The following is a 26,016-nucleotide window of genomic DNA, read 5'->3' as shown; positions in this document are numbered from 1 at the left end:
GTTCCAAATAGGAAAAGGAGTATGTCAAGGCTGTATATTGTCACCCTGCTTATTTAACTTATGTGCAGAGTACATCATGAGAAACGCTGGGCTGAAAGACGCACAAGCTGGAATCAAGATTGCCGAGAGAAATATCAATAACCTCAGATATGCAGATGACACCACCCTTATGGCAGAAAGTGAAGAGGAACTAAAAAGCCTCTTGATGAAGGTGAAAGATGAGAGTGAAAAAGTTGGCTTAAAGCTCAACATTCAGAAAACGAAGATTATGGCATCTGGTCCCATCACTTCATGGGAAATAGATGGGGAAACAGTGGAAACAGTGGCAGACTTGATTTTTCTGGGCTCCAAAATCACTGCAGATGGTGACTGCAGCCATGAAATTAAAAGACGCTTACTTCTTGGAAGGAAAGTTATGACCAACCTAGACAGCATATTGAAAAGCAGAGACATTACTTTGCCAACAAAGGTCCGTCTAGTCAAGGCTATGGTTTTTCCAGTGGTCATGTATGGATGTAAGATTTGGACTGTGAAGAAAGCTGAGTGCCGAAGAGTTGATGCTTTTGAACTGTGGTGTTGGAGAAGACTCTTGAGAGTCCCTTGGACTGCAAGGAGATCCAACCAGTCCATTCTGAAGGAGATCAGCCCTGGGATTTCTTTGGAAGGAATGATGCTAAAGCTGAAACTCCAGTACTTTGGCCACCTCATGCGAAGAGTTGACTCATTGGAAAAGACTCTGATGCTGGGAGGGATTGGGGGCAGGAGGAGAAGGGGACGACAGAGGATGAGATGGCTGGATGGCATCACTGAGTCGATGGACGTGAGTCTGAGTGAACTCCGGGAGTTGGTGATGGGCAAGGAGGACTGGCGTGCTGCAATTCATGGGGTTGCAAAGAGTCGGACACAACTGAGTGACTGAACTGAACTGAACTGAACTGATGGATGTGAGAGTTAGCCCATAAAGAAGGCTGAGCACAAAAGAATTCGAGCTTTTGAACTGTGGTACTAGAGAAGACTCGAGAATCCCTTAGACAGCAAGGAGATCAAACCAGTTAATCCTAAAGGAAATCAAGATGCTGCAGCTCCAATACTTTGGCTACCTAATGCAAAGAGCTGACTCATTGAAAAAGATCCTGATGCTGGAAAAGACTGAAGGCAAAAGGAGAAGGAGGCAGTAGAGGATGAGATGGTTAGACAGCATCACCAATTCAATGGCCATGAGTTTGTGCAAACTCTGGGAGACAGTGAAGGACAGAGAAGCCTGGCATGCTGCAGTCCATGGGGCCACAAGGAGTTGGGCACAACTTAGAAACTGAATAACAATGAAGTGCATAAGAAATATAATGTGCTTGAATCATCCAGAAATTATCCCTCCTGACCCTGATTCATGGGGAAAGTGTCTTCCTCAAAACCAGTCCCCGGTGCTAAAAAGATTGGGAATTGTGGTTCTACTTGCAGAAGTCCCCTGACCAGACTCCTGCAAGTAGACCATTCTTGTAGCCCCTGTGTCTTAGGTTTTGAGGAAGACTTTGGGATCAAAATGCCAGGTATGGATTCCAACTCACAACCTCTGTGTCCCTGGGTGAATGGTTTAATCTCTTCCTGCCCCTGTTTTCCTCCACCGTATACAGGGGGGTAGTGACAGGAGGGAATTTGTGATGCGGTTGTGGGCTAAGTGAATTGCTGCTTGTCAGTGTTGCGAGCACAGGCTGGCACACATGCAGTGCTGTGTGTAGTCCCTGTCATGACTTTGAACCTGGCTCTCAAAGCTCCCTTGGATTCTGTGAGTGCTTAGGAAAAAGTGTAGTTTTTCCAATAAATCTTCTTCAGTTCAACTGAGCCATAGTTGGTTTCTTTTGCTCACATCAAGTAAGTCTAACTGGCTGGGAGGTCAAACAAACACAAAGATATCTATGCTATAATCAGCGATTCATGCTGTACTTGGGTAAGTTGAGTCCCTCTGGAGATGGGGATGGTGGGAACTGTTTCTCCTTCCCAACCACAGCTCAGCTTCAGAGTCCAGCTCCCCAAAATGTTGACAGCTTAGGCGTTCTTGATGAGCTCCTGCCCCAGTCGTGCAGGGGGAGCAGTTCAACTTGTCAACAGGTATCTTCAAGCTGCCAATATTGATTTGTCACAGACACCAACCAAACTTCCTTGGCTAGGCCTTAATGCTGGTGAGGTCAAAAATAAGAAGAGGCAGGCCTGAGGGGAACTCGCTACATCACTACATGTACCCCTGGGCAGACATGGTCACTTCCTATTCTGATAAAAGGGTCAGTTAGTGCCAAGTGACCCTCAAGAGCTCACGTGTGCAGAAACCAGACCCAGATTAATTGGAAATTCTATGTCCCCTAGGGACATAGGCTTGTCAGTTCGTGTAGGAGTTAACAGGCAAGACCAGCAGCCAGACACAGACAACCTCAGCACACATGCCAGGCTGCTCCGTCTTGCTCCATCATGCATCCCTGTATGCCTGCCTGATATGGTCTCCCCCTTGCTTTGCCAGTGCCCACCCTTATCATCCAAAACTCAGCTCAGGGCTTCCCTGGTGGTTCAGTGGTTAAGAACCCCCCGGCCAAGACAGGGGCATGGGTTCGATCCCTGGTCTGGGAAGATCCCACGTGCCTCAGGGCCACTAAATCGTTGTGCCACAACTACTGAGCCATGCACTGCAAGTACTGAAGTTCGAGTGCATGATCTCCTTCCCTGGCAAGTGTAGAGTTCTAGGATAGTTGTCTCTAAAACAAACTTTCAGGGCTTCCCTGGTGGTCCAGCGGTTAAGAACCCACCTGCCAATGCAGGGGACACAGGTTCAATCCCTGATCCGAGAAGATCCCATGTGCTTCGGGGCAATTAAGCCCACGTGCCACAACTACTGAGCCTGAGCTCTAGAGCCTGTGAGCTGCAGCTACTGAAGCCCTCACTCCCTAGAGCCTGAGCTCCACAATGAGAGAAGCCACTGCAGTGAGGAAGCCTGGCACAGCAGTGAAGACCCAGCACAGCCAAAAAATAAAAAATAATAAAAATAAATAAATCTAAAAAAAAAAAGCTCAGCCCTAAAGTCCCTCCCTCATGCTGTCTCCTCTCTCCACCACCCCTTCATGGCTGGTGGAAAGGCTACTTTTCTGGGCTCCTGTACGGGCCCACATCTCAATATTCTGTAGCCAGCATGCATTTACCTTTTCTTCTGCTCAACTGTGCGGTCTTAGAGGATGGAAACTCTGTCTGCTTCATCTCTGTATGACTTACCAGTGTATAGTCAATAAGTATTTGCTGAACAGATGAATTGAATAGTTTTTTTTTTTTTTTTTTTTTGGACAATATGGCAGAGAAGTTTATAAAATGAACCAAAGATCAGAAGCAAGGACCAGGACTTCCCTGGTGGTCCAGCGGTTAAGAATCTGCCTGCCAATGCAGGGGACATGGGTTCGATCCCTGGTCTGGGAAGATCCCACCTGCTGTGGAGCAACTAAGCCCAGAGCCACAACTACCGATCCTGTCTGCCACAGCCCAGGAGCCACAGCTACTGAAGCCCGCAAGCCCTGGAGCCCATGCTCTGCAACAAGAGAAGCCACAGCAAGGAGAAGCTTGCACAGCACAGGAAGAGTAGCTCCCACTTGCCACAACTAGAGAAAACCCTAGCACAGCAATAAAGGCCCAGCACAACCAAAAATAAATAAAAACAATTTCAAAATAGTAAAAATTCATACGCAACCTTAAATATACAGGAGTAATGGTTAAATCAATGTGGCATACATATGTATGTTATTATGTATGTGGTCACTATTAAGGTAATTATATATGTGTGTGTGTAACACACATGTAAGAATTTTAAGAGTACACATGAATTTTCACATTTTTCTTTGCATCTTGTCTGTATTGCCTGAATATTTAAAAATGAGTATCATCTTATGTAATTAAAAAAACAATAGGGTTATTTTCACTAAAAAATTCATGTTACTAAGGTCTCATTTGAAATTTCTACCCTGAGCAGTTAAGCAATTTTATAACTGAAAACAGTCACATGCTCTTTCCCTAGATGTCCTCTGATTCGGGACATTTAGACTTCAGAACAGTGTCTTGATGCAACATACCATTGTTTATGATAAACCTGGATGGCTAATATTTTCAATATAATCAATTTGGGTGATCACCACGAGGGCTCAGAGGAAAGCTGAAGGATGACACGGCTCCCCTTGAAAGCCCTTCTCTCCGGCACCCCGCTCCTGCCCAGAGTCTACAGGGTCCTCGCTGCCACCCAACACCCACAGCCCCTCTCCCACCTCAAAGCCTTCATTCTCCCTGACCCACCACAAGGATCTGAACTCCCACTTGCCTTAATGTGCCTAGTCTCTGCTAGAAAACAGTTCAAATCCATCCTGGCCAAATATTTTTATAGGGTATGAGGAGACAACTTCCCTGGTGGCTCAGATGGTAAAGAATTTGCCCGCAATGCAAAGTTTGATCCCTGGGTCAGGAAGATCCCCTGGAGAAGGGAAAGTCTACCTACTCCAGTATTCTCGCCTGGAGAATTCCATGGGCAGAGGAGCCTGGTGGGGCTACAGTCCATGGGGTTGCAAAGAGTCAGACACGACTTAGTGGCTAACACTTCCACTTTTTTTCATGAGGAGACAACTGGCTCCCTCTGCCTGGTTAGTAACTTAAAATAGTTTTTCACTGTCCTGATCCTCAGTGCCACCAAATGTGATATAGAGGCTCACTGCAGGTGTACTCAGTTAAGATGAGGTCGTAGCGGGGTAGAGTGGCCCCTTATCCCGTAGGACTGAAGTCTTTAGAAAAGGCAAGATTTTCCCTGGTGGTCCAGTGGTTAAGAATATGCCTGCTAATGCAGAGGACACAGGTTCAGGCCCTGGTAGGGGAAGATTTCACATGTTCCAGGCCACTAAGCCCATGTGCCACAACTACTGACCCCTCGCTCTAGAGCCCATGCTCCCCAACAAGAGAAGCACCGCAGTGAGACGCCCGAGCGCTGCAACCAAGAGCAGGCCCCTCCACAGCTAGAGAAAGCCCACGCACAGCAACAAGACCCAGTGCAGTCAAAAATTAATTAACCAATTAATTAAAAAAAGAAAAAGAGGAATCTGGAGACAGACACACACAGCAGGAAGATTGGAGTTACGCAGCACAAGCCAAGGAGCTGCCTGAAGTCAGGAGAGAGGCCTGGATCAACCCTTCCCAGAGCCTTCAGAGGGAGCCTGGTCCTGTGACACCCTGATCTCTGACTTCCAGTCTTCTGAGCTGTGAGACAAGAAATTTTGGTTGTGTTAAGCCACCCGGTTTGTGATAATTTGTTATGGTAGCCTTAGCAAACTAGTATACTTTCCCCTATTCTAACATGCGTGCTAAGTAGCTTCAGTCATGTCTAACCTTTTGCAACTCTATGACTATTGGTAGCCCACCAGGCTCCTCTGTCAGTGGGATCCTCCAGGCAAGAATACTGGAGTGGGCTGCCATTTCTTCCTCCAGGGGATCTAAAAAATGTTTTTTTCATATATATTCATTGAAAGTGAAAGTGTTAATCACTCAGCTGTGTCTGACTCTTTGCAACCTCATGGACTGTAGCCCACCAGGCTCCTCTGTCCATGGGATTCTTCAGGCAAGAATACTGGAGTGAGTTGTTATTCCCTTCTCCAGGGGATCTTCCTGACCTAGGGATCAGACTTGGGTCTCCTGAATTGCAGGTGGATTCTTTACCGTCTGAGTCACCAGGAAGCCCATATAATCACTGAATGGAATCATAGTATGCATACTCTTTCTGTAGACCATAACATGGGCTTTAAGTTCTTTAGAGAAGAGGGACATGGCCAAGTTGCTTGTACCTTCAGGAAAGAAGCAGGGGCTACAATGGACTGAGCGCCCTGCAGTTACTATTGGTACCTTTCTTTACTTCATCTCACTTCATCCTCACACCTTTCAAGTGTGAAAACTGAAGCTGAGGGACATTAAGAAACTTATCTCAAGAGACAGCTCTAAACTGAACCCAGAGCTCTTGATTTCAACCCAAATCCTTCCCATTATATCAGTCAGTGAGGACCAGAAGGTTGGTCCAGGTAGTACTAGGATAGATCATCTCTCTAGCACCTATTCATGTAGGGTGGTGAAAAGGCCCCACCAAGGAGACAAGTGCGTCATTAGGGTGATGGCTGCTTCTCAGGCCGCCTGCAAGATCTCGGACCCTGAAACAGTTCCCCCTTCTTTCCCACTGTGTTTGGCCTTGACACTCACGATGAGCACAGTTGTGGTGGTGACACTGGCCTTTCTTTTCCAGGCGCTTACTGTGAGGTGTGCACTGCTTAAAATGCGCCATCTCATTCCCTGAAAAGTGGTCGAGTTTTAGGATAGTTATCGCTAAAACAAAACTTCAGGGCTGCCCTGGTGGTCTAGAGGTGAAGAATCTGCCTGCCAATGCAGGGGACTTGTGTTCGACCCCTGGTCTGGGAAGAAACCACATGCTTTGGGGCAACTAAGCCCGTGGGCTACAACTACTGAGCCTGAGCTCTAGAGCCTGTGAGCTGCAACTGCTGAAGCCCTCATGCTCTAGAGCGCATGCACCACATCAAGAAAAGCCACTGCAACGAAAGGCACGTGCACTGCAACTAGAGAGCCGTCCCCACTCGCTGCAACCAGAGAAAGCCCGGTGCAGCAGTGGAGACCCAGTGCAGCCAAAAACAAATAAATAAACAGAATTTTAAAAAGAAAAATATATATTAAAAAAACACAACGAACTTTATTTATTCTGTTTCTGCTACTTCTGGAGCACTAAAGAGTTCAGGAATCACAGTCTAGTAAACAGACTCAGTCTGTTCTCTGGACAAGATGTAAGAGCTAACATTTGGGAAAAGTCTCAACCACATTTCTAGTTAGCTTCTGTCATCCCACGAGATCAATGGATTGTTTCCAAAACCACTAGCAAATATAATGGGGGAGGGGTGTGCCATGCTAATGAATGCAAATGGCTCTCTTCATCAGGGGCCAAGAAAAACCACATAATTCTTCCTGCCCTCATTTCCACACTGTTCCCTGGACTGCCCCTCCCGCATGAATCACACTGTTGAAGAGTCACCATGAAGTTAAAAGGGGCCCCACTGAAACAGTCATTTACTGTGTTGATATTAGAATGCATTTTGGTGTTGAGTCACCATTCACATATTAAATAGATGTTTCTCTGGCCTCCTGGGTGCCAACTTCTCTTCTGGGTACTGGGGGTACAAAAGGAGCAAGACACAGCCCTTGCTGCCAAGATGTCCCCAATACAGCATTGTTTATGCATGTGATGTATTGTTGTTGTTTAAAGCATAGACATTACTTTGCCAACAAAGGTCCATCTAGTCAAGGCTGTGGTTTTTCCAGTAGTCATGTATGGATGTGAGAGTTGCATTATAAAGAAAGCTGAGCACCATAGAATTGATGTTTTTGAACTGTGGTGTTGGAGAAGACTCTTGAGAGTCCTTTGGACTGCAAGGAAATCCAACCAGGAAATTTCCTAAAGGAAATCAGTTCTGAATATTCATTGGAAGGACTGATGCTGAAGCTGAAACTCCAACACTTTGACCACTTGATGCAAAGAACTGACTCATTTGAAAAGACCTTGATGCTGGGAAAGACTGAGGACAGGAAGAGAAGGGGACGACAGAGGATGAGATGGTTGGATGGCATCACCAACTCAATGGAAATGAGTTTGAGTAAACTCCAGGAGTTGGTGATGGACAGGGAGGCCTGGCATGCTGCAGTCTATGGGGTCAAAAGAGTTGGACATGACTGAGTGATTGAACTGAACTGAGTCACTAAGTTGTTTCTGACTCTTTGTGACCCCATGGACTGTAGCCCTCCAGGCTCCGCTGTCCTTGGAATACTGGAGTGTGTTGTCATTTCCTTGTCCTGGGGATCTTCCTGACTCAGCAATCAAAACCGCGTCTTCTGCGTCTCCTGCACTGTGGGTGGATTCTTTACCACTGAGCCACCTGGGAAGCCCATGCCTGTGATGTACAAAGTTGATTAAATAAAGAGAACTGGTAAGTCTCTGTCACCCGCAAAATAGCACTGACAGGTGTAAATAAGAAAAGTCCGGTTAGGTGGTATTTTACATTTAAAGCTGTTTAGCACGTGAGATTGGAGAAGGAAATGGCAACCCACTCCAGTGTTCTTGCCTGGATAATCCCAGGGACGGGGGAGCCTGGTGGGCTGCCATCTATGGGGTCGCACAGAGTCAGACATGACTGAAGTGACTTAGCAGCAGCAGCAGCACGTGAGAATGAGTGTCATGGAGAATCTGAGAAAACCCAGTTGGTAGAAAAGTAGACCAGGGCACAGCAAGATTGTGTTTGCCTGAAGAAAGGCCATAGATGAAAGAGATCATGTTCCAGTGGTAGCATATCAGCCTGGGACAGGATGGTGGATGCACAAACCCCTGGGCCAGAATTCTGACTTTGTCTTTGTACAAAGGCCATTTGCATGGCAAACCCAGGTGATTTTTTTTTTTTTTTTAATCACATATGGCCCAAACTACCTCTTTATTGGGATCAGGCCAGCCCCAGTCACTGGCAACCATAACAGAATGGTTTTGAGGGCAATCATGTCTGATGAGGACTTATCTTAGAGTTTTCTATTCATGGTTGGGCTTCCGTGGTGGCTCAGACAGTAAAGAATCTGCCTACAAGCAGGAGACCCAGGTTTGATCCCTGGGTCGGGAAGATCCCCGGAGCAGGGAATGGCAACCCACTCCAGTATTTTTGCCTGGAAAATCCCACAGACAAAGGAGCCTGGCTGGCTATAGTCCATAGGGTCACAAAGAGTTGGACATGACTGAGAGACTTTCATTATCCATGGTCAAATTATTAAAAAAAAGAGAGCACTTTCTTTTCATTCGGATACCTCCTTCCTTTCAGCTCTCCAAATCCTCCCAATACTTTGAAACCCAACTCAGCTCCAATCCCCTCTGTGCAGCCTACCCTGCCATCTGCTGTTGATCCGACTCTGCTCTGCACCCATTCACACTTAGGGTTTAGTGCCAATTATCTGCACTCTGGGCTTCCCAGGTAGCGCTAGTGGTAAAGAACCTGCCTGCCAATGCAGGAGACACAAGAGACTCGGGTTTGATCCCTGGGTTGGGAAGATCCCCTGTAGTAGAAAATGGAAACCGGCTCTCGTACTCTTGCCTGAGAATCCCATGGGCAGAGGAGCCTGGTGGGCCACAGTCCACGGGGTCGCAAAGAGTCTGACATGACTGAGTGACTGAGCACAATGACACATCTGTGCTCTGGTGCTGTTCTTTATTTCTTGTGTGCAAGTGGAGAGACGGGCCCTTCTGTCCATCTAAAAGCCAGTGCAAAATCGACTCCTTTATCAACCTTTTCCCAAGTTCCTTTCACTGCTGCCTTGCTCCTGCAAGTCTTTTCTGTCATAGTTTCCTCACTTTTTTTTTTGCCCCCTCTCTCCTCTTAACTCAGCAAAGCTAATTGAGATGTTCAAAAGGTTTTTGCTGCCAAATTTTACTAGCAAACTGGATAAATATAACAACCCAGGGAAAATAATGAAAATTTACAAGAACCTTCAAAAGGATTATAGCCAGGCTATTTCTATTCTTCACTGAAATTTAAATGAAGCCAACAGCTAATCTTTCTTAGACTCCCAAAGTAGCTGTCCCCTTAAATGCCGCTTCTGGAATCCATTTATCCCATCATTATCTCACCACTGTCTCGAGATCCAGAATGTTTTCTGAGTCTCAGATGCTGTGTGGGTAATTTAAGTTCCCTCACTTTTATCAGAAGCAGTGTCATAGGTCTCCGTGCCCCTCGTGTGTGAATATATGCTCATCCCTGGTGTTTGAAAGTAGAAACTTGACTTTCAATATCTTTGTTCACACCTCACACAATGTTGTATATTCAAGTCTCTCCTTTCGATCCCTGGGTAGGGAAGATCCCCTGGAGGAGGGCATGGTGACCCACTCCAGTATTCTTGCCTGGAGAATTCCAGGGACTGAGGAGCCTGGAGGGCTACAGTCCATGTAATGCAAAGAATCGGACATGACTAACACTTTCACTATTTCTTTCCCTGCTGAAAAAACTCCTACTCATCATTCATGACTGCAGCTCAAACACCATTTTCTCTTCAATCTCTCACTTGCTACCCTTCTCCTTCCCAATTTCCAGGCAAAATTAACTACCTTTCCCCCACCTCTTCTCTCATCAGTTTATTCACTTGACAAATATGGCACTTATTCCACTTTTTAATATCAGTTGTACAAATATTACAGGGGAGTAAAATTATCCTCTCCTCCAGTTGACTGTGAGCTCCCTGTGGCCTGTTTCAAGTGTATCCACAACCCTCAGCACAGCCTGTGGGTTACGTAGGTGCCCAGTGAATGCCTATCCAATGGAATGTTTCAGTTGCAAAATACGAAGCCGTGAGATGGTGTTTGTCCTTCCCATGCTGGAGGAGACACAAATGCACCCAGGAATGAGTCACCCTAACCACTCATACGTCCTGTGGACCGCACCACAGGCATTCCGCCACCATCGCCACCAACATCACTATCACAGCACCCAGAAAACCCTGAAGCCTGTGTACCCCAAGTGAAACAAGAAGTTCTGAGAACCAGCGGAGCTTGGAGAAATTACCCATAATGCACACAAGCAGAAATCACTTGAGGAACTACCTGAATTTTGATTTAATCTTCCTGTTGGAAGGTAATTTTGCTCTCTTGTGTCTCTCCGAGTGTTGTCAGTGAGGCACTGGTTGCTCTTTATCCTGGGCAGTCCTTCCAAGGATGTTTGCATAGACAACAACCTCGGAAACTGGACTTACTGTCTCCCTCTGGAGCAAAGAGCCCTGTGCTTGATTAATGCCTTTTACCAAAGATTCAGCTTCCCTAAGCTCATGTTTCTCTTCTATAAGGCAATTTACTGTGTGTGCTGATGCCATCTGGCTATCTTCACATCACCTTGGGGGAACTGGGCTCACGGAAATGGCACAAACATGCTAATACTATGACTGTGAGTATACCATGCTATACTACTGCTGTGAGTAATAAACTGTCTTCAGTTCTCACCCAGGAGTGTCACGTCTCCTGTGCACATCCATGAACTGTGGCAAATGCATGTGTAAGTTGTACACAGGCTAAAATCTCAAATCTCTCATGGTTCCTGACAGCCTCTCAGCGAGGCCTTCTGGCCCTAATGGGCCCTGACTTCCCCTCTGAGCATCTTCCCCTCCAAACAAGCTACAGAAGTGGAACCCTGCTGAGCTATGTGGAAGACAAATATTCATCAGGAAGAAGCTGCAAATACTTGTACAGGAAGCCAACTTGAGAGGTGATACTCACACCCTCCAAACAAGCTGAGATATGTGGTGATATTCACAGGAAAGTTGTAAAACAGGACAAATGATCCTGCAGTCAAGACCAGGCATAGTCATTCTGGAGTTTCTTTATTGTAAGGGACTAAACGGGAGAAGGGAGCAGTCACGCATCCCAGTGACTGGGAGGGTCCCTATTTCTTGTTCTGAACATTTTCAAACAATATTTTGCTTTTGTAACAGTGACTGGGCACCGTTCAAAAGTAGAGGACTTTCTTAACAAGATTTTCCAGAAGTTTCCGTTTCTTTTTTGCTTTATTCAAGCAAGCCACTTGCTTGATTATTCATTAATCTATTTAGTTCAAAGGGGATTTAAGACAGCTTTCAAGGGTTTATAGAATTCAAGATGGCATTACTTAAAGAAAAACAAAGGATGCAGCATAAAATGGAGTTGGAAATGAGGTTCCAAATTTATAACATAAATTTCACACCAAATTGTATCCATTGTGTACACACCAAATATTTGGCTCTAAGCATTTTGGCAACCAAGGAGAAAAGTGAAATCTGACTATTTGCAAAATCTAAAGGATCTATTAGATTTTAAAAGGGAGACACCTGCACCTCAGAGCTGGCTTGAAGGAGAGATATGACAGTCACCACAGGAAAATACAAAGCCCTACCAGGACCCTTATCTCCCTCCAAATAAAAACCTTAAGCCACTGGGGACAAAGAGCAAAACCTGTTCCTTTCCCCTACCACCCCAAGCAAAGTGAAGACCCCACAGGGCTGGAGACAGGGAAAAGAAAAATACCAATCCTCCTGGAGAAGATTCAGGAGACAGCCATGGGTCCAGATCATGCAAGGCTTCCTACTGCTGGGGAAAGGCAGGACAACTGAGAAAATGCAGAGGAAAGATAAAAAGAGACTAGTCTGTTGACTTGACACAGTCTAGGAAAGAATCAGTGAACTTAAAGAGAGATCAATAGAAATTAAGGAAACTGTAACACAGAGACAAAAAGAATGATTAAAGGGAAAAGAACAGAGCATTCAAGAACTGTGGAACAATATCAAACAGTGTAACATACATGAAATTGGAAAACCGGCAGTAAAAGAGACAGAGAGCAGAGCAAAAGAATAATCTGAAGATAATAGATGAGAATTTTCCAAAAATAGTAAGACATCAAACCATGAATCAAAGAAGCTCAGAGAATACTAAGCAGCATTCAGTTCAGTCGCTCAGTCGTGTCTGACTCTTTGCAACCCCATGGACTGCAGCACGCCAGGCATCCCTGTCCTTCACCATCTCCCAGAGCTTGCTCAAACTCATGTCCATTGAGTTGACGATGCCATCCAACCACCTCATCCTCTGCCATCCCCTTCTCTTCCTGCCTTCAATCTTTCCCAGCAACAGGGTCTTTTCCAATGAGCTAAGCGGCATATGAATGTATAAACTTTTCTCCATTTCTGGACTTTCCTGGTGGTCCAGTGGTTAAGAATCCACCTGCCAATGCAGGGGACATGGGTTCGATCCCTGGTCAGGGAAGATTGCACATGCTGTGGGGCAACTAAGCCCATGCACCACAAGCGCTAAGCCCATTGCACCGCAACTACTGAAGCCCATGCGCCTAGAGCCCATGCTCCTAGAGCCTGTGCTCCACAACGAGAGAAGCCACCACAACGAGAAGCTGCACGCCACCACTAGAGAGTAACCCCCACTCGCCACAACTAGAGACAGCCCATGCACAGCACAGAATATCAAGTACAAACAACAACAAAAAATAACTTCTCCCCATTTCTGCTGCCTTCCTCCTAGTTCAAGTCCATATTTATAGTCCACGTGACTCCCATGGCCTCTAAGTGGTCTTCCTTCCTCTACTCTTATCCCCCTACCACACATTTTCCAACTGCAGTAAAAAAATCTTAAAAAAAATAAACATCACTCCTAAGCTTAAAGTCCCCCAGTCATCTCCCTTTGCATTTAACATAAAATCGCATGTGTTCCCTGCACCCTCTGGATCCTGTCTGTATCTGCTCCAGCCACTTATCCGCTTTCTTCATGTACTCCAAAGGTTCTTGGGTCTTGCTCTCCCTGTGAAGTGAGCTGTCTTCAGAACTGTGCTGGGCTGGTTACTTCTCAGCCAATCTTCAAATCTTGCTTTTTCCAACTTTCCCCATGAACAAGTCTGCCTAACTGCTTTTTATCACATTTTTTACTTCCATTGTAGTACTTATTATTATCAAAAATTATCCAATGTATTTAACTGTTTATGCACATGTTGATTTTCTCTCTCCTGTGACTAGATCTCTGCTCTTGGGAGGAAAAAACATGCCCTTCCATAGCCTTGGTGCTTACAATGGTCCCTGGCATGATACTGGCATTGAAGATTTCAGTGTTGAATGAATAAGCAATTAGGTCATTTGAAGAATAAATAGGCATTAGTGGCTTAGGTTCAGAGGAAGGAATTACAGGTCAAGAGGTGTCATCAACTTTCAAGTTATCCTCAGTGAGTGCTAGAGATGAATTTTAGTCATGTGGGTACACAGCTCAGCTAAGAGGTAGCCAGACATTTGATAACACATGATTATGGCAGAAAGTGAAGAGGAACTAAAAAGCCTCTTGATGAAAGTGAAAGAGGAGAGTGAAAAAGTTGACTTAAAGCTCAACATTCAGAAAACTAAGATCATGGCATCTGGTCCCATCACTTCATGGGAAATAGATGGGGAAACAGTGGAAACAGTGTCAGACTTTATTTTTTTGGCCTCCAAAATCACTGCAGATGGTGACTGCAGCCATGAAATTAAAAGACGCTTACTCCTTAGAAGGAAAGTTATGACCAACCTGGATAGCATATTAAAAAGCAGAGACATTACTTTGCCAACAAAGGTCTGGCTAGTCAAGGCTATGGTTTTTCCATTAGTCATGTATGGATGTGAGAGTTGGACTGTGAAGAAGGCTGAGCGCTGTGTTGGAGAAGACTCTTGAGAGTCCCTTGGACTGCAAGGAGATCCAACTAGTCCATTCTAAAGTAGATCGGTCCTGGGTGTTCTTTGGAAGGAATGATGCTAAAGCTGAAACTCCAGTACTTTGGCCACCTCATGAGAAGAGTTGACTCATTGGAAAAGACTCTGATGCTGGGAGGGATTGGGGGAAGGAGGAGAAGGGTATGACAGAGGATGAGATGACTGGATGGCATTACCGACTCGATGCACGTGAGTTTGAGTGAACTCTGGGAGTTGGTGCTGGACAGGGAGGCCTGGTGTGCTGCAATTCATGGGGTCACAAAGAGTTGGACATGACTGAGCGACTGAACTGAACTGAACTGAACTGATTTATGGAGTGATGTTAGCCACAATTGTCTGCCTCAAAGAGGACTGTCATTTCTGATTATTCATATTTTATTGGTTTTCTGGTTTTATAGATATCACCCAGAATATATAGATATCAAATTATAAGGAAGAATTTGGAGACTGGACAAGTACAAGTACTTGCCTAAATTTCCTAACACAACCTTGACCTACTTTTTAAAACGATGCACTGTCTGGACAGGTTTTTCAGATGCCATGTGACCAAGGCCCAGATTCTCCTGCTGGATGAGTGCTGGAGGGGTCGATTCCAGTCTCTTACACCGGTCATTTAGACTCCCCCACCTCATCGGTTCCTGTCTCTTGTGGATCCTTCCCTATTCTCTATTTCCTGCAAATCTCTTCTTCCTTCCGTAGCCACATGAGAAATGAGGAGACAGAGCTATTTGATCTTCTAGATTTCCTCCAGCACTCAAATTCTTTTATCCTATTTGTTCTAAAGAGGACACACTGTGTCCTTCTCACCCTTTCATCTCCCTTTTCTGTAGCCCATTGCAGTCAAATGAGGGAGGGATTGTGCCCCCACGTGCTGCTCCACTTTCTAGACTAAGTGTCCGCCAACCCTTTATTTTTTCCCATTCCTAATGACTCTTTAGGGGGTGCCGTATGCCACCTGTTTTCGTTCAGATACACAGAGTATTCTGTTACATTTTTGTAGTCAATTGAAAGGTACAAAGGAGGAAACTTGATCATCATTTTACAAATTGCTGTGCAACTGTGACAATCCCCGCAACCTCAGATGTTCCTCATCTGCAAAGGAGGAGGCTGGAGTTATGATCTCTGCTAGGAAACAGCCCACACTAGAAAATGGAAATTCTAAGCAGAGAGGCGTGAATTCATGAGAGCCCCACAATATGTGCCTGGATTTTCTCCTGCTCCTTTGGGTTTCATGATTCTGAGAGTTCCAACCTCCCTCATTCTCTGGGCAGGCCCTTCAAAACTGCCTAAAGAGTGGATAAAGCACCCTCTTTGCTTCTTTATAGAAGGACTAAGACACAAACCCAAAGGAAACCCAGATATACAAACAGCAGTGAACATGTTTCTGTTCAGACCAGGGAAGCAGCGAAGAGCATCTGCCTGAAGTTCCCTTCTCAGGAGACACCTATGCTGTGGCCCAGGAGGGCTCAGACAGCACCACCGCCCCTCTGAGCTTCCTGCCTATCTCTGGGTCAGGGGGTTTTTGAGCACCACACTGCCTCCCTCCTAGCACCCAGAATCTGATGAGCTTGAAGATTCCCAGAGTAATTAAGACTCTGGTTCAAACCTCTCAGCTCCCCCTAGAGTCCCCTTCACACTGCTTCTCAGATGATGTGCACAGAGTGTTGGGCCCAGCCCCCAAAGTATTCCCATCAGGGCTTCTCAAACTTTAACATCTGTCTGGACCAACTAGGGATGTTGCTGAATTCAAATCATGAGTCAGTGGCTGTGGCGGGTCTCAAGATTCCACATTTTCAAAAGCTCCCAGTGCCGCTGCTGCTCTGCAGACCACTGTTTAAGTCACGAGATCCTAGTCTAGAAGTTGGCACTTTTCCCCCCCATAAAGAGCCAGACAGTAAATATTCTTGGCTTTGCAGGCTATAGATCTCTGGTCACAACTACCTAAATCTACCAAAAACAACCATCGCCCAAAGAAGCCATGGGCAGAATGTAGGCAAATGAGGATGGCTGTGTCCCAGGAAAACTTTATTTACAGAAACAGGCAGTATGCCAGCATGTCAGCCCCTCTAATCCATCTCAGAGATTAGGAGATCTCTCCTTTCTAAAACAGTCTATCTCACTGGCATCTACAAGCAAGGTCCCATCTCTACCAGTGTAGACCCAGATACAGGACATCCCACTGCAGGCTAAACATAGAACACCTTAGCCATGGAGTGACCTCCAGTACTATACTAGGAAACACATTCTTCTGCAGTAACCTGGGGTTTTCCTTCCACAGTCTCTAAGGTCCTTCTCAATTCTCCTGAACCCCTATCCTCCATACATAGTCTTCAAAGAGAAGAGAAAGCAATTCAAGTTTATGGATTCTTGCTTTCTCTCAAACACACTTTTTGTTTTTCAGATGTATGGAATGATGAGGAAAGAAGGTACTTCAAAGCTTGTAACACAGGGGCTCTTTCTAATAGTTGTTCCTGAATTACTGACCTGCCTGGAGTTAAATCCAAGCAGGAGGCAGGCTACAGCCCTGGCAGCTTTAAAGACAATGGTGATGTTAACACAGAGGGTGGTTTCAGAAGACGAGGCAGCCTCTGCTTATCAGAGTCAGCTCGTGTTCGCAGGTGTCTAAGCAGTTTTGCCACTGGTTCTTAGCCAGTCTGGGACCGATGGAACAGAAGCCAGCCTATGCAATTCATTTCCCAGAGCTCCAGAGTTGGTGAAGGATTCAACATTTCAAGCAATCCATGTTTCCACTCAGATTGTGTATATTTCCATGCTACATGCTCTGACAGCTCTGAGAGATTTCTGTTAAGTAACTCTCAGCTTGCAGTAATTAGCCAGAAAGCTGGAAACTTCAGACCTCCCAGAAGATTTGTGCCAAACACTTCTCTTTACCTAAATCTCTTTTCCCCTTTCAGTCCTACTCAAAAATGCCTTAGATGGGCCCTGAAGCATTGGTCTTTTCATGGGCCTTAATTCAAGAGGGGATAGGTGGTGCGACTGGTAAAGAACCTGCCTGCTGATGCAGGAGACCCAAGAGGCTTGGGTTTGATCCCTGGGTTGGGAAGATCCCCTGGAGGAGGGCATGGCAATCCACTCCAGTATTCTTGCCTGGAAAACTCCATGGACAGAGGAGCCTGGTGGGCTATGGTCCATAGGGTTACAAAGAGTTGGACACTACTGAAGTGACTCAGCATACATGCACATATTTAAGCAATAGTTATACATATTAAACCAGTTTTTGAGGCCAGACAGATCACAGGCAGGTAGTTATAAAAATCTAGATACTGTGATCCTCTTTAAAAATAGTTCTAATAATAATGTAATGAAAATAGCAAGCAATGGTTACTAGAAACAAGACAATCCATCTATTTGTTTTCCTCCATGGTCCTTGTCAACTTGGACTCTGTGGGAGAGGGAGAGGGTGGGATGATTTGGGAGAATGGCATTGAAACATATATAATATCATATATGAAACGAGTCGTCAGTCCAGGTTCGATGCACAATACTGGATGCTTGGGGCTGGTGCACTGGGACGACACAGAGGGATGGTACAGGGAGGAAGGAGGGAGGAAGGTTCAGGATGGGGAACACATGTATACCTGTGGCGGATGCATGTTGATATATGGCAAAACCAATACAATATTGTAAACTTAAAAAATTAAATTAAATAAAAAAATTTTTTTAAATATAGTTTTGCTATTGGGAGAAAAGATAGGTATGAACTTTATGGAAAGCAATTTGGCAACATTAATCAGATGTCTGAAAGCCAGATCTCCTTTGATATAGCAGCTCCATATTTAGAAATTTAACTTAAGGTGATTATTAAGGATATAGGCATAGATTTAGCTTGAAAAATGTTCCTATCAGCAAAAGACTGAAAACACCTAGATAAAGTCCAGCATCAGGATGTGGATAAATCCTTACAATGGAATAACATGCAGCCATCCAAAATGATGTACATTAATTGACAGGAAAGATATTCATATTGTATTGTTAAAGAAAAAAAAAGATAATTATAAAATAAATATATAATAGAATTCTAGAAGGAAAAAACTCCAAAATGTTAGAATTTGTTTTTCTCAGCAAATTGAAATTTGAGGATGATATTTAATTTCTACATCTCTACACCTGTAATTCTAATGCTTAACAAAGAGCATTTATTCCCTGTGTTATAATGTACCACAAATATTCTAATAAATATATTTATGATCATATACAATTATGATTACATGTTGTGCTTTTGTCATTTATGTGTTATCTTTTAATGGAGAAAGTCTTTCCTCTGAGACTTTAAAGTTTAAATCCCATTCTTTATCTCTTCTGTAAAAATAAGGTAGGACCAGGCTGCTGAGAAGCCTGGCAGATCCTTGGGACATGGCAGTAACCTGAAATCCTGTCTTTCCTGTGATTTTTAGACCTTACTGTCTCCTTTGCTCTTGTGAAATGCTGACTCATTGGGAACAGTATTCCTGGGGTACCATGAGATTTTGTTTTGATTCTCTTTTATTGTTTATGGTTCTCAAAAGACTTCTGAAGAAGGGCTTATCCAGCAGTCCCTACCTCAGTTCAAGAATCAACTTCTAGCCATTTTAATTCAGAGTCCTGCACTCAGCAGGAATTACAGTGGTTGCTGACGTTCTGCGACTCGGCACACAGGGAAGAGGTCCATCCCACAGTGACCCTCTCCTTCTAGTTTCAGGAAAATTGGAATTCCACCCAATAGCAAAAAGACAGAAGCTCTCATGGAAAGCCTCCCTTCTTTGTCTTATCTTTTGCACTGTATTGCTTCTTCACATCAAATTCTTTGAAATGATTAAGGCTGTTCTGGGAGAATCATTCAAAAATGTGTTTGGCCAAGACCTGAAGTATTTTCACTGTTTTTGAGAGGTGATAATCAACCTTGTTTCAAAATAGATTTCAGTGTCACTTACATGTCTCTTTGCCTAAGAATCACTAATTAGATGGCAAGCTCCAGTCGCACTAGAGAGGAATTAAAGCTTTGATTAAGGCTCCTCCAGTCATAGGGATATGAGAGAAATATTTCTGTCCTGATTCTAGTTCTGGGAGTATACCAAGATTGTCATGGCACCTGGGATTTTCAGACTATGACAGTGATGATGATGACAGCAAAATCCAGAGACTTTAGTAAGTTTTACCAAAGAACTCAAACAGCCACGGTGGGGGTGTGAAATCGAGTTTATCTTTCAAAAGTAGTCATCTAGGGACTTCCCCGGCAGTCCAGTGGTTCAGACTTTGCCTTCCAGAGCATGGGGTTCTATCCCTGGTCAGGGATCCCACATGCCTCAGGGCCAAAAAACCAAAACATAAAACAGAGGCAATATCATAACAAATAATGACTTTAAAAATGCTCCATATAAAAAAATAATCTTAAAAACAAACAAACAAACAAAAGTAGCCACCTTCACAGCTCAAAATGGTGGTCTAGATGCCTGCTCACAAAGCAAAATCAAACTTTCCATCAGGGCTCCCTCTGTTATCTTTTCTTTAGATTTCCAACCCCTAGTTGAGATGGTAAGGAGCACTTAATGATTTCCTGTTCTGTAGAAAAACAGCAGCTGGTGAAAGAGAATAGCAGAACTTCTTCTCATTCTTGAAAAGAAGTTTTCACAAAAGTATCTCATAGAATTCCTTCTTTACTTAGGAGTATGTCTTAGTTCCCTGAAGACGTGATATTAAATTGAGACACTTAGGTTCTGCATAGCTGTGTTTTCCCCAGATAACTGTCCCACTCTATTGAGCAAATATTATGTATTCTTTTCGTATTTCCTCAGATAGAAATGTTGTAAAACTGCTGTTGACACTAAATCAAGATGACCAGTGTTTTTCCTGCATGATCTTGGTTATTGAAACCATTGATCGTTATCCAACTCACTTTTCCAGGTAAGAGACTTAATCTTTTAAAATTGCAGATTCATCTCAACTCATTTTGGTTTCCACTCTACACTAAGCCTAAAAATTTGGGTGGCAATGTCCAAAATTAGTTCTAGCTATCTAAGCTGTGAAAATTTACTAGTTTGTAAATCTGAATGTGAACCTTGTCTTGATAATTGTTCACAATTTCTTTGCAGAAGATTTCTTTATTTGTAAAATAATGTCTCTTCACTTGAAAGATAAAATAAACAAGGCAGCTACAGAAAGTGATATGCAACAAAATGTCCTGTGAATGGCATCTCACTGGAGCAGACGTTCTCATTTAGCTCAAAGCTATTTTAGGACTCAACATGCTACCAGTTCATGTTTTCTTCAGATTACCAAGTCACTGCAGTCAAATAAGAACTCTTTGCTGTTGCCCTATAGCTTTCTGCAAGTTTAGTGTTTTTAAGGATTAAGACTGTAATTCGCCCAGCCGTGTCTGACTCTTTGCAACCCCATGGATTGTAGCCTGCCAGACTCCTCCATGGAATTCTCCAGACAAGAATACTGGAGTGGGTAGCCTTTCTTCTCCAGGGGATCTTCACAAGCCAGGGATCAAACCTGGATCTCCTGCATTGCAACTAGATTCTTTACCATGTGAGCCACCAGGGAAGGCAATAATAATAATAATAATGATAAATATATATCTGTTACTGTGAGTCAGATACTGTGCTAGAGGGTAAAGATACACTATTATACTTACCCTAACAACAACTATCTGAGTTAGACATTATTCAGTGGGTTTAAAATTGTGCTTAAATGTTTATAGAAAGTGAATTACAAACCCTGAGAGTTGGATCTAGGTCTGTGTAACTTACAACACGGTTTCTCTCAGAGACATGAGAAATAGAATATTTCAACATACAAAGATGGCACAGTCACCAGCAACTGCAGCCACCATGGATGGTGAGCTGGTGAACCCCGAGGGAGCTCAGGAAGCAAAGAATACCAGCCATCTAGTAGCTATCACTGCAGCCACTCCCTATGGTGAGCCTTGAGGAAACTAAGGATGTGAAGAAAACACAGGATATTGGCCCCCAATAGCTGAGGTGCATATCAAAGGAATGATTTCAGTGAGCCCAGACTGTTGCATCTTCCCATATACAGAAAAGCCCTAAATTCCTCAACTTGGGTTATCTGGTTTTCTTTAATTAATGATAATCTTTTGATGTTCAGACTTGTCCTTATTTGCAAAATTTCTGTATAACCTGGCTCCTCCCATCACCTCCTCAGAGCAGTTCTCTCAAGATTTCTTGAGCTGCTGCCTCCCAGGCATGAAGTTCTAAAAATTTCCACTAAATAAAACAAAACTCTCAACTTTTAGGCTGTGAATATTTTCAAGTCCACAGACAGTAGTGATATTTTTATGGGTTATTGTTTTGATGGAGGTTGTCTCTGTACTGTAGGCTATTTCACAGCTTCTTGGCCTCTAACCCAGATGCCAGGGGCAACTTCCTAAGTGTGACAACCAAAACTGTCTCCAGGCATTGGCAATGTCCTATAAGGAGAGTGAAATTGTTCCCAAATGAGAATCACTGCTCTAGAATTAGAGATTCGACTCCAGATTTCTCTTTTCTGGCCTATAATGCAGATTTCTCTCTCCAAGGTAGATTTCTGAAGTGTTCGTAATTTTTTTTTCTTTGAAAATGTTGAGTTACAGAAATAACTGGCACACTGTAGCAGAAATTGTATAGCAACTGTATGTAATAAATCTATAGTATAAATGGTTGGCCTCTTCTTCTCTCCCCCCTGTGCTCTCCTTTTTGTCCATTTCCAGTTGGATGATATGAAGAGAGAACCATGGCAAGTTGCCTTATTTTCCTGTGTCTTTCCTCCTCAATCAGAATACATACTTCCTGTTGGGCTCTTTGGAGACCTTCTGCTTCTCTGTGGGGCAAGAGTTTACTGGAAAGAGGACGTTGAATGATAAACATACAAATTTGCAGTTGGACTCTTTGAACAAGGAACCTGGATCACTGACCTTAGCAGTGAGTCCAGTTGCTCAGCCTGGCCTTTGATTAGGAAATTAAGGTGAATGTTTGTTAGAAAAACTGACCTCACTCATGCCTTGGGGTCTGATCAAGGGCCTCACCTGATTTTGCAGGCTTTTCTCCTTCTGTGTTAGATATGAAGATACATTGGCAGCCACAAGTGTGTGCGAGTTACCTATTAGAGGCTGTTCCTTCCCACTAGGGAGGTGGCATCTCCAGGCAAGTCCCTGGGAACATGGCTTAAAGCAGCCTGAAGATGAGTGTGGCTTTCTGTCTTCCTAAGAGCTTACTCTGCAACCCTGCCACACTTCCATCATCCAGAGTCCCAGTAAGAGAAAGTCTCTCTATAAATCCAGGTGCCATAAATCCAAAGGGGTCATCAATGTAACTTATTAGTCAACTTTAGGAGTGAAAGAGTCCTGCGACCTGCTTCTGCATTCTGGATGACTTTTGGGTGGAATCAAAACAGCCTCAAGGGGGAGGGGACCTAGTATGTCATCTTTCCATTCCCTTCCCATTTCCAACACCAACTCAGAGTACTTGTTCATTTAACCAACGGGAGGGGGCACCCTTTTCTTTGCACCCGTGTCCCTGTGCCCCGCCCAGCGGCGCTCACCTTGTGCTGTTTCCACATGGCCCCCAGCGGCTTCACCTCGTGCTTGCCGTGCCGGCCTTCCTCCAGGCACAGATAGCACACCGGGGTTCGGCAGCTTAAGCAGTACATGCTGTAGTTCTCCATTTCGTGTTCGGGGCACGTAGGGTACTTGCGGGTGGTGTTGCCCCCCGCCGCTCCGGCCCCGGTGGCTCCCGGGCTCTTACAGCCGCCACTTCCGCTGGGGGCGCCCTGGACAGCGCCCGGGGACCCGGAGGCGACCTCGGAGGGCGCAGGCGGCGGCGGCGGCTGCACCAGGCGATGCTTAGCGAAGGGTCCCCGGGATGGATGGCACTTGAGCTGGCAGGCAGCGCAGTAGAGCACGTCACACTGCTCGCAGAGCGTAGCGGCCGGCTCCGGCGGGGTGCGGTCGCACAACTGGCAGATGGCCACCGCAGCAGCTGCGGACGCCCCCGGCGCCGCCCCGCGGCCCTGCTGATACCGCTGCACGATGGCCTCAAGCAGTCGGTTGCGCTGGAAGCCGCGCAGGCCGCGGTGGTCCAGGGAAGCGCTGCGGTGGCACTGCGGGCACGTGATGGAGCTTGAGGACGAGGACAGCGAGGAGCAGGCGGCGCCTCGGGCAGCAGCGGCGGAGGAGCCAGGAGGCGCGGGCACCATGGGCAGCACTCGAACCCCGTTTGGGGACTTGAGGCTCGGGGTGTAAGAGCCATAACCGCTGTCTGTTTCACTGTACAAGCTCAGCTTGTCCGCGTGGTCGCTGCCGCCTCCCGCACCGCCGCCCAGGCCGCCAGCAGCGCTTCCGCCCGCGCCGCTGCAAGCCGGGCCAGCCGCCGCCTCCTGGTCTAGAGGGGGCGCGGCGGCGGCGCCTGAGGATAGCGCTGAGCCTCGAGAGTGCAGCAGCGGCGGGGGCAGATGTTGCTCACCGTCCGGGGTCTGCACCGCGATGGTACGAGCGCAAGGCAGGCAGACATTGTGGGAACACGGCAAGATGATGGGCTCCCGAAACAGGGAGCCGCACACTGGGCACTTCAGCTCCTCTTCCATCGCTGAGCCGGCGGAGAACTGCTCGGGGTGGAAGGTGGAATGGCCCAAGCTCCGCAGACGGGCAGAGGAGAATAAGTGAGGTTAGCACCAGTGAGATGGGAGGAGGGAGCATCACACGGGCATGACTACTTTGCAACCCATGGGCACGCCCCTCTCTCTGTCCTGGGGCCACCGCCCATAGACGATTAGGTGAGGGGGAAGAGGTAAAAGAGAGTCCTCACCTCCTGCCCGCGAGGCTCCTGCACCAGAGGCTTCAACCTGCGGCCAGAGTCCAGGGCCGGTCGGCTGCCCCCGCGGTGGCCTGCGAGATGCTTTAGGTGATGAATCAGCACTAGCGCCGCCGCTGGCAGTAGCGGGCGTCTCCTCTCCACATCAGGACCGGCTGCTGGATTGCGGATCGCTAGCTCTCCCGTTTCAGCCCTTCGGTTCCAGATTCCAGTGGGCAGCTGTCCGGGGGCCCCCTTTGCTCTCGCCCCGCCCTTAGTCCGGGTGATCTTTGAGAAGGAGGGCGAGCAGGCCCCTTGGCCTTGGGGCTGGGTTCAGCACCACGAGGCGACGGACAGCGCCCGGGAACCGAAGGTGCAGCTCGAGCTTCTCTTGCGCGCATCCAAGGGCCGCCACCTGCCGAGTCTCCGCGCCAGCGACTACCTCCGGCGGCCGTGCCGGCCCGGAGACCTTCTCTCACCTCTCTCCGGCCGCTGCTGCCGCGGGCCGAGCGCGCCCTGGGGCTCTCTCCCCGAGGGCAGGATTGACCCTCCGCTTCGGTTCGCAGCCTCTCCTCCTGCGGCGCCTCTGACCTTGGCCGCACGGCGCTGCAGCCAGCGGGCGGAGGGCGAGCGCCCGGCTGGCTCGGGAATCCCCTCTTGTCTCCCTCCCCGCGCAGCCTCCTCCCGACGCCGCGCGCCCAGGAGTTGTAATTTCCAGAGCCGGGAGTAGTGATGGGGAGGAGGGGAGGAAGAGGGAGGCGGAGTCTGCTCGGCGAATGAGGGCTCGCCTCTTGCTGCTAGGGTAGGCAAAGGGGCAATTTTAAGGGTTCGCAGAGAGGATCATTGTTAATAACAATCTATTATTTGGATGGAAATTGCATCCTGAATTAGTACGACGACCCGTCCCGTCCCTGCCATCATCTCCCCTGCTCATTCCCCCTTACTCCCATCCGCCACCATAAAAGGGTAAAAACAGGATCCTAGAAAGCCAGTTGTTTACAAATGCAGCGATAGCACGGTTGACAGTCGCTTCCTAAATCTGATAGACCGAAAAATGCAGCAGCAAGATGTCGGACAACCTGGAGTCAAAGGGTGAGGTTTTATTTATGGATCAAAACCACAAGCCATCTTGTCTCTTCAATCGAGAGGGCTCCTGCACAATCGATGTCAGTCGTCTAATAGAGAGAGGACCCCGCACGGAATTTATGAAATGGGACTTCCTGGAGAAACGCGAAGACGAGCCACCTATGCCCGTTGGCCCTCGTAACCCATTCCCTGGACCCAGGCCTACTCTGCCGCCGAGCGGGCGGCGAGGGGCAGGCGGGAACGCAGCGATCATGGCTGATAGTTTTATGAATGAAAAAATCTTCACATTGTGCCTCCCCAGCCGCGAGGAGAGCCTCCCACCCGCGGCCAGGCTGCTCTTCTGCGTAGCTGTTGTCTCTCCGCCGCCGGGAAGGATGGGTGGGGAGGCCCCCCGGGAACGCGGGGGCTGGGGGCTGGCAGGAGCAAGTGCTCGCGGCGCAGCCGGCTCTGCCTACCGACGCTTCACGCTGGCCTGAAACAGACACAAGTTAGGAGATCGTTTGTTTAAAAACGACAAGAATATTGAAGTCAGGCCTCCTCCTGTTCTCTGGTTCTCCCGCGCTCCAAACAAAGGCAGGAGAGGCGCTGCAGCGCCGGGCGGGGAGCCTCGGTGTCTGCCAGTCACCGGGCGGGGAGCGCGCCCACCGGGGCGGGGGCGGCCGCGGGAGAAAGCCGCCATCCCGGGGAGACCAGTGTCTGGAGTTAGGGGGTGGGGGCGGCGCAGGTAGACCCCCGACGGAGAGGCGTGCTGACGTTTTCCTGACCGAACTCTGCGAGTCAGGATCCTAGGTGGGAATCTCGGCTC

The 26,016-nt window shown here is 46.7% G+C and overlaps 1 protein-coding gene across 12 annotated transcripts in view; it reads right to left on the bottom strand.

Annotated features, from left to right (window-relative positions):
* The window catches only part of TRIM67 (tripartite motif containing 67), a 60,648-nt gene extending 36,729 nt beyond the window's left edge, over positions 1-23,919 (bottom strand). For 9 of the 12 annotated variants that reach the window (XM_055588057.1, XM_055588039.1, XM_055588063.1 and 6 more), the window contains exons 1-3: positions 23,742-23,919; positions 23,113-23,639; positions 22,879-23,025 (exon numbers count right to left, since the gene is read on the bottom strand). In XM_055588057.1, coding sequence (XP_055444032.1) covers positions 22,879-23,025; positions 23,113-23,639; positions 23,742-23,919 — 852 coding nt within the window. Of the gene's footprint in view, positions 1-22,878 lie in introns of all 12 variants that reach the window. The other 3 variants (XM_055588032.1, XM_055588029.1, XM_055588034.1) reach the window with 2 other exon arrangements.
* Between the last annotated feature and the right edge of the window lie 2,097 nt (positions 23,920-26,016).

Source organism: Bubalus kerabau, chromosome 1 (assembly GCF_029407905.1).
Source record: "Bubalus kerabau isolate K-KA32 ecotype Philippines breed swamp buffalo chromosome 1, PCC_UOA_SB_1v2, whole genome shotgun sequence".
NCBI lineage: Eukaryota > Metazoa > Chordata > Mammalia > Artiodactyla > Bovidae > Bubalus > Bubalus kerabau.
Note: the sequence above shows the minus strand (reverse complement) of the source record. Positions and strands in the feature narration are given on the sequence as shown.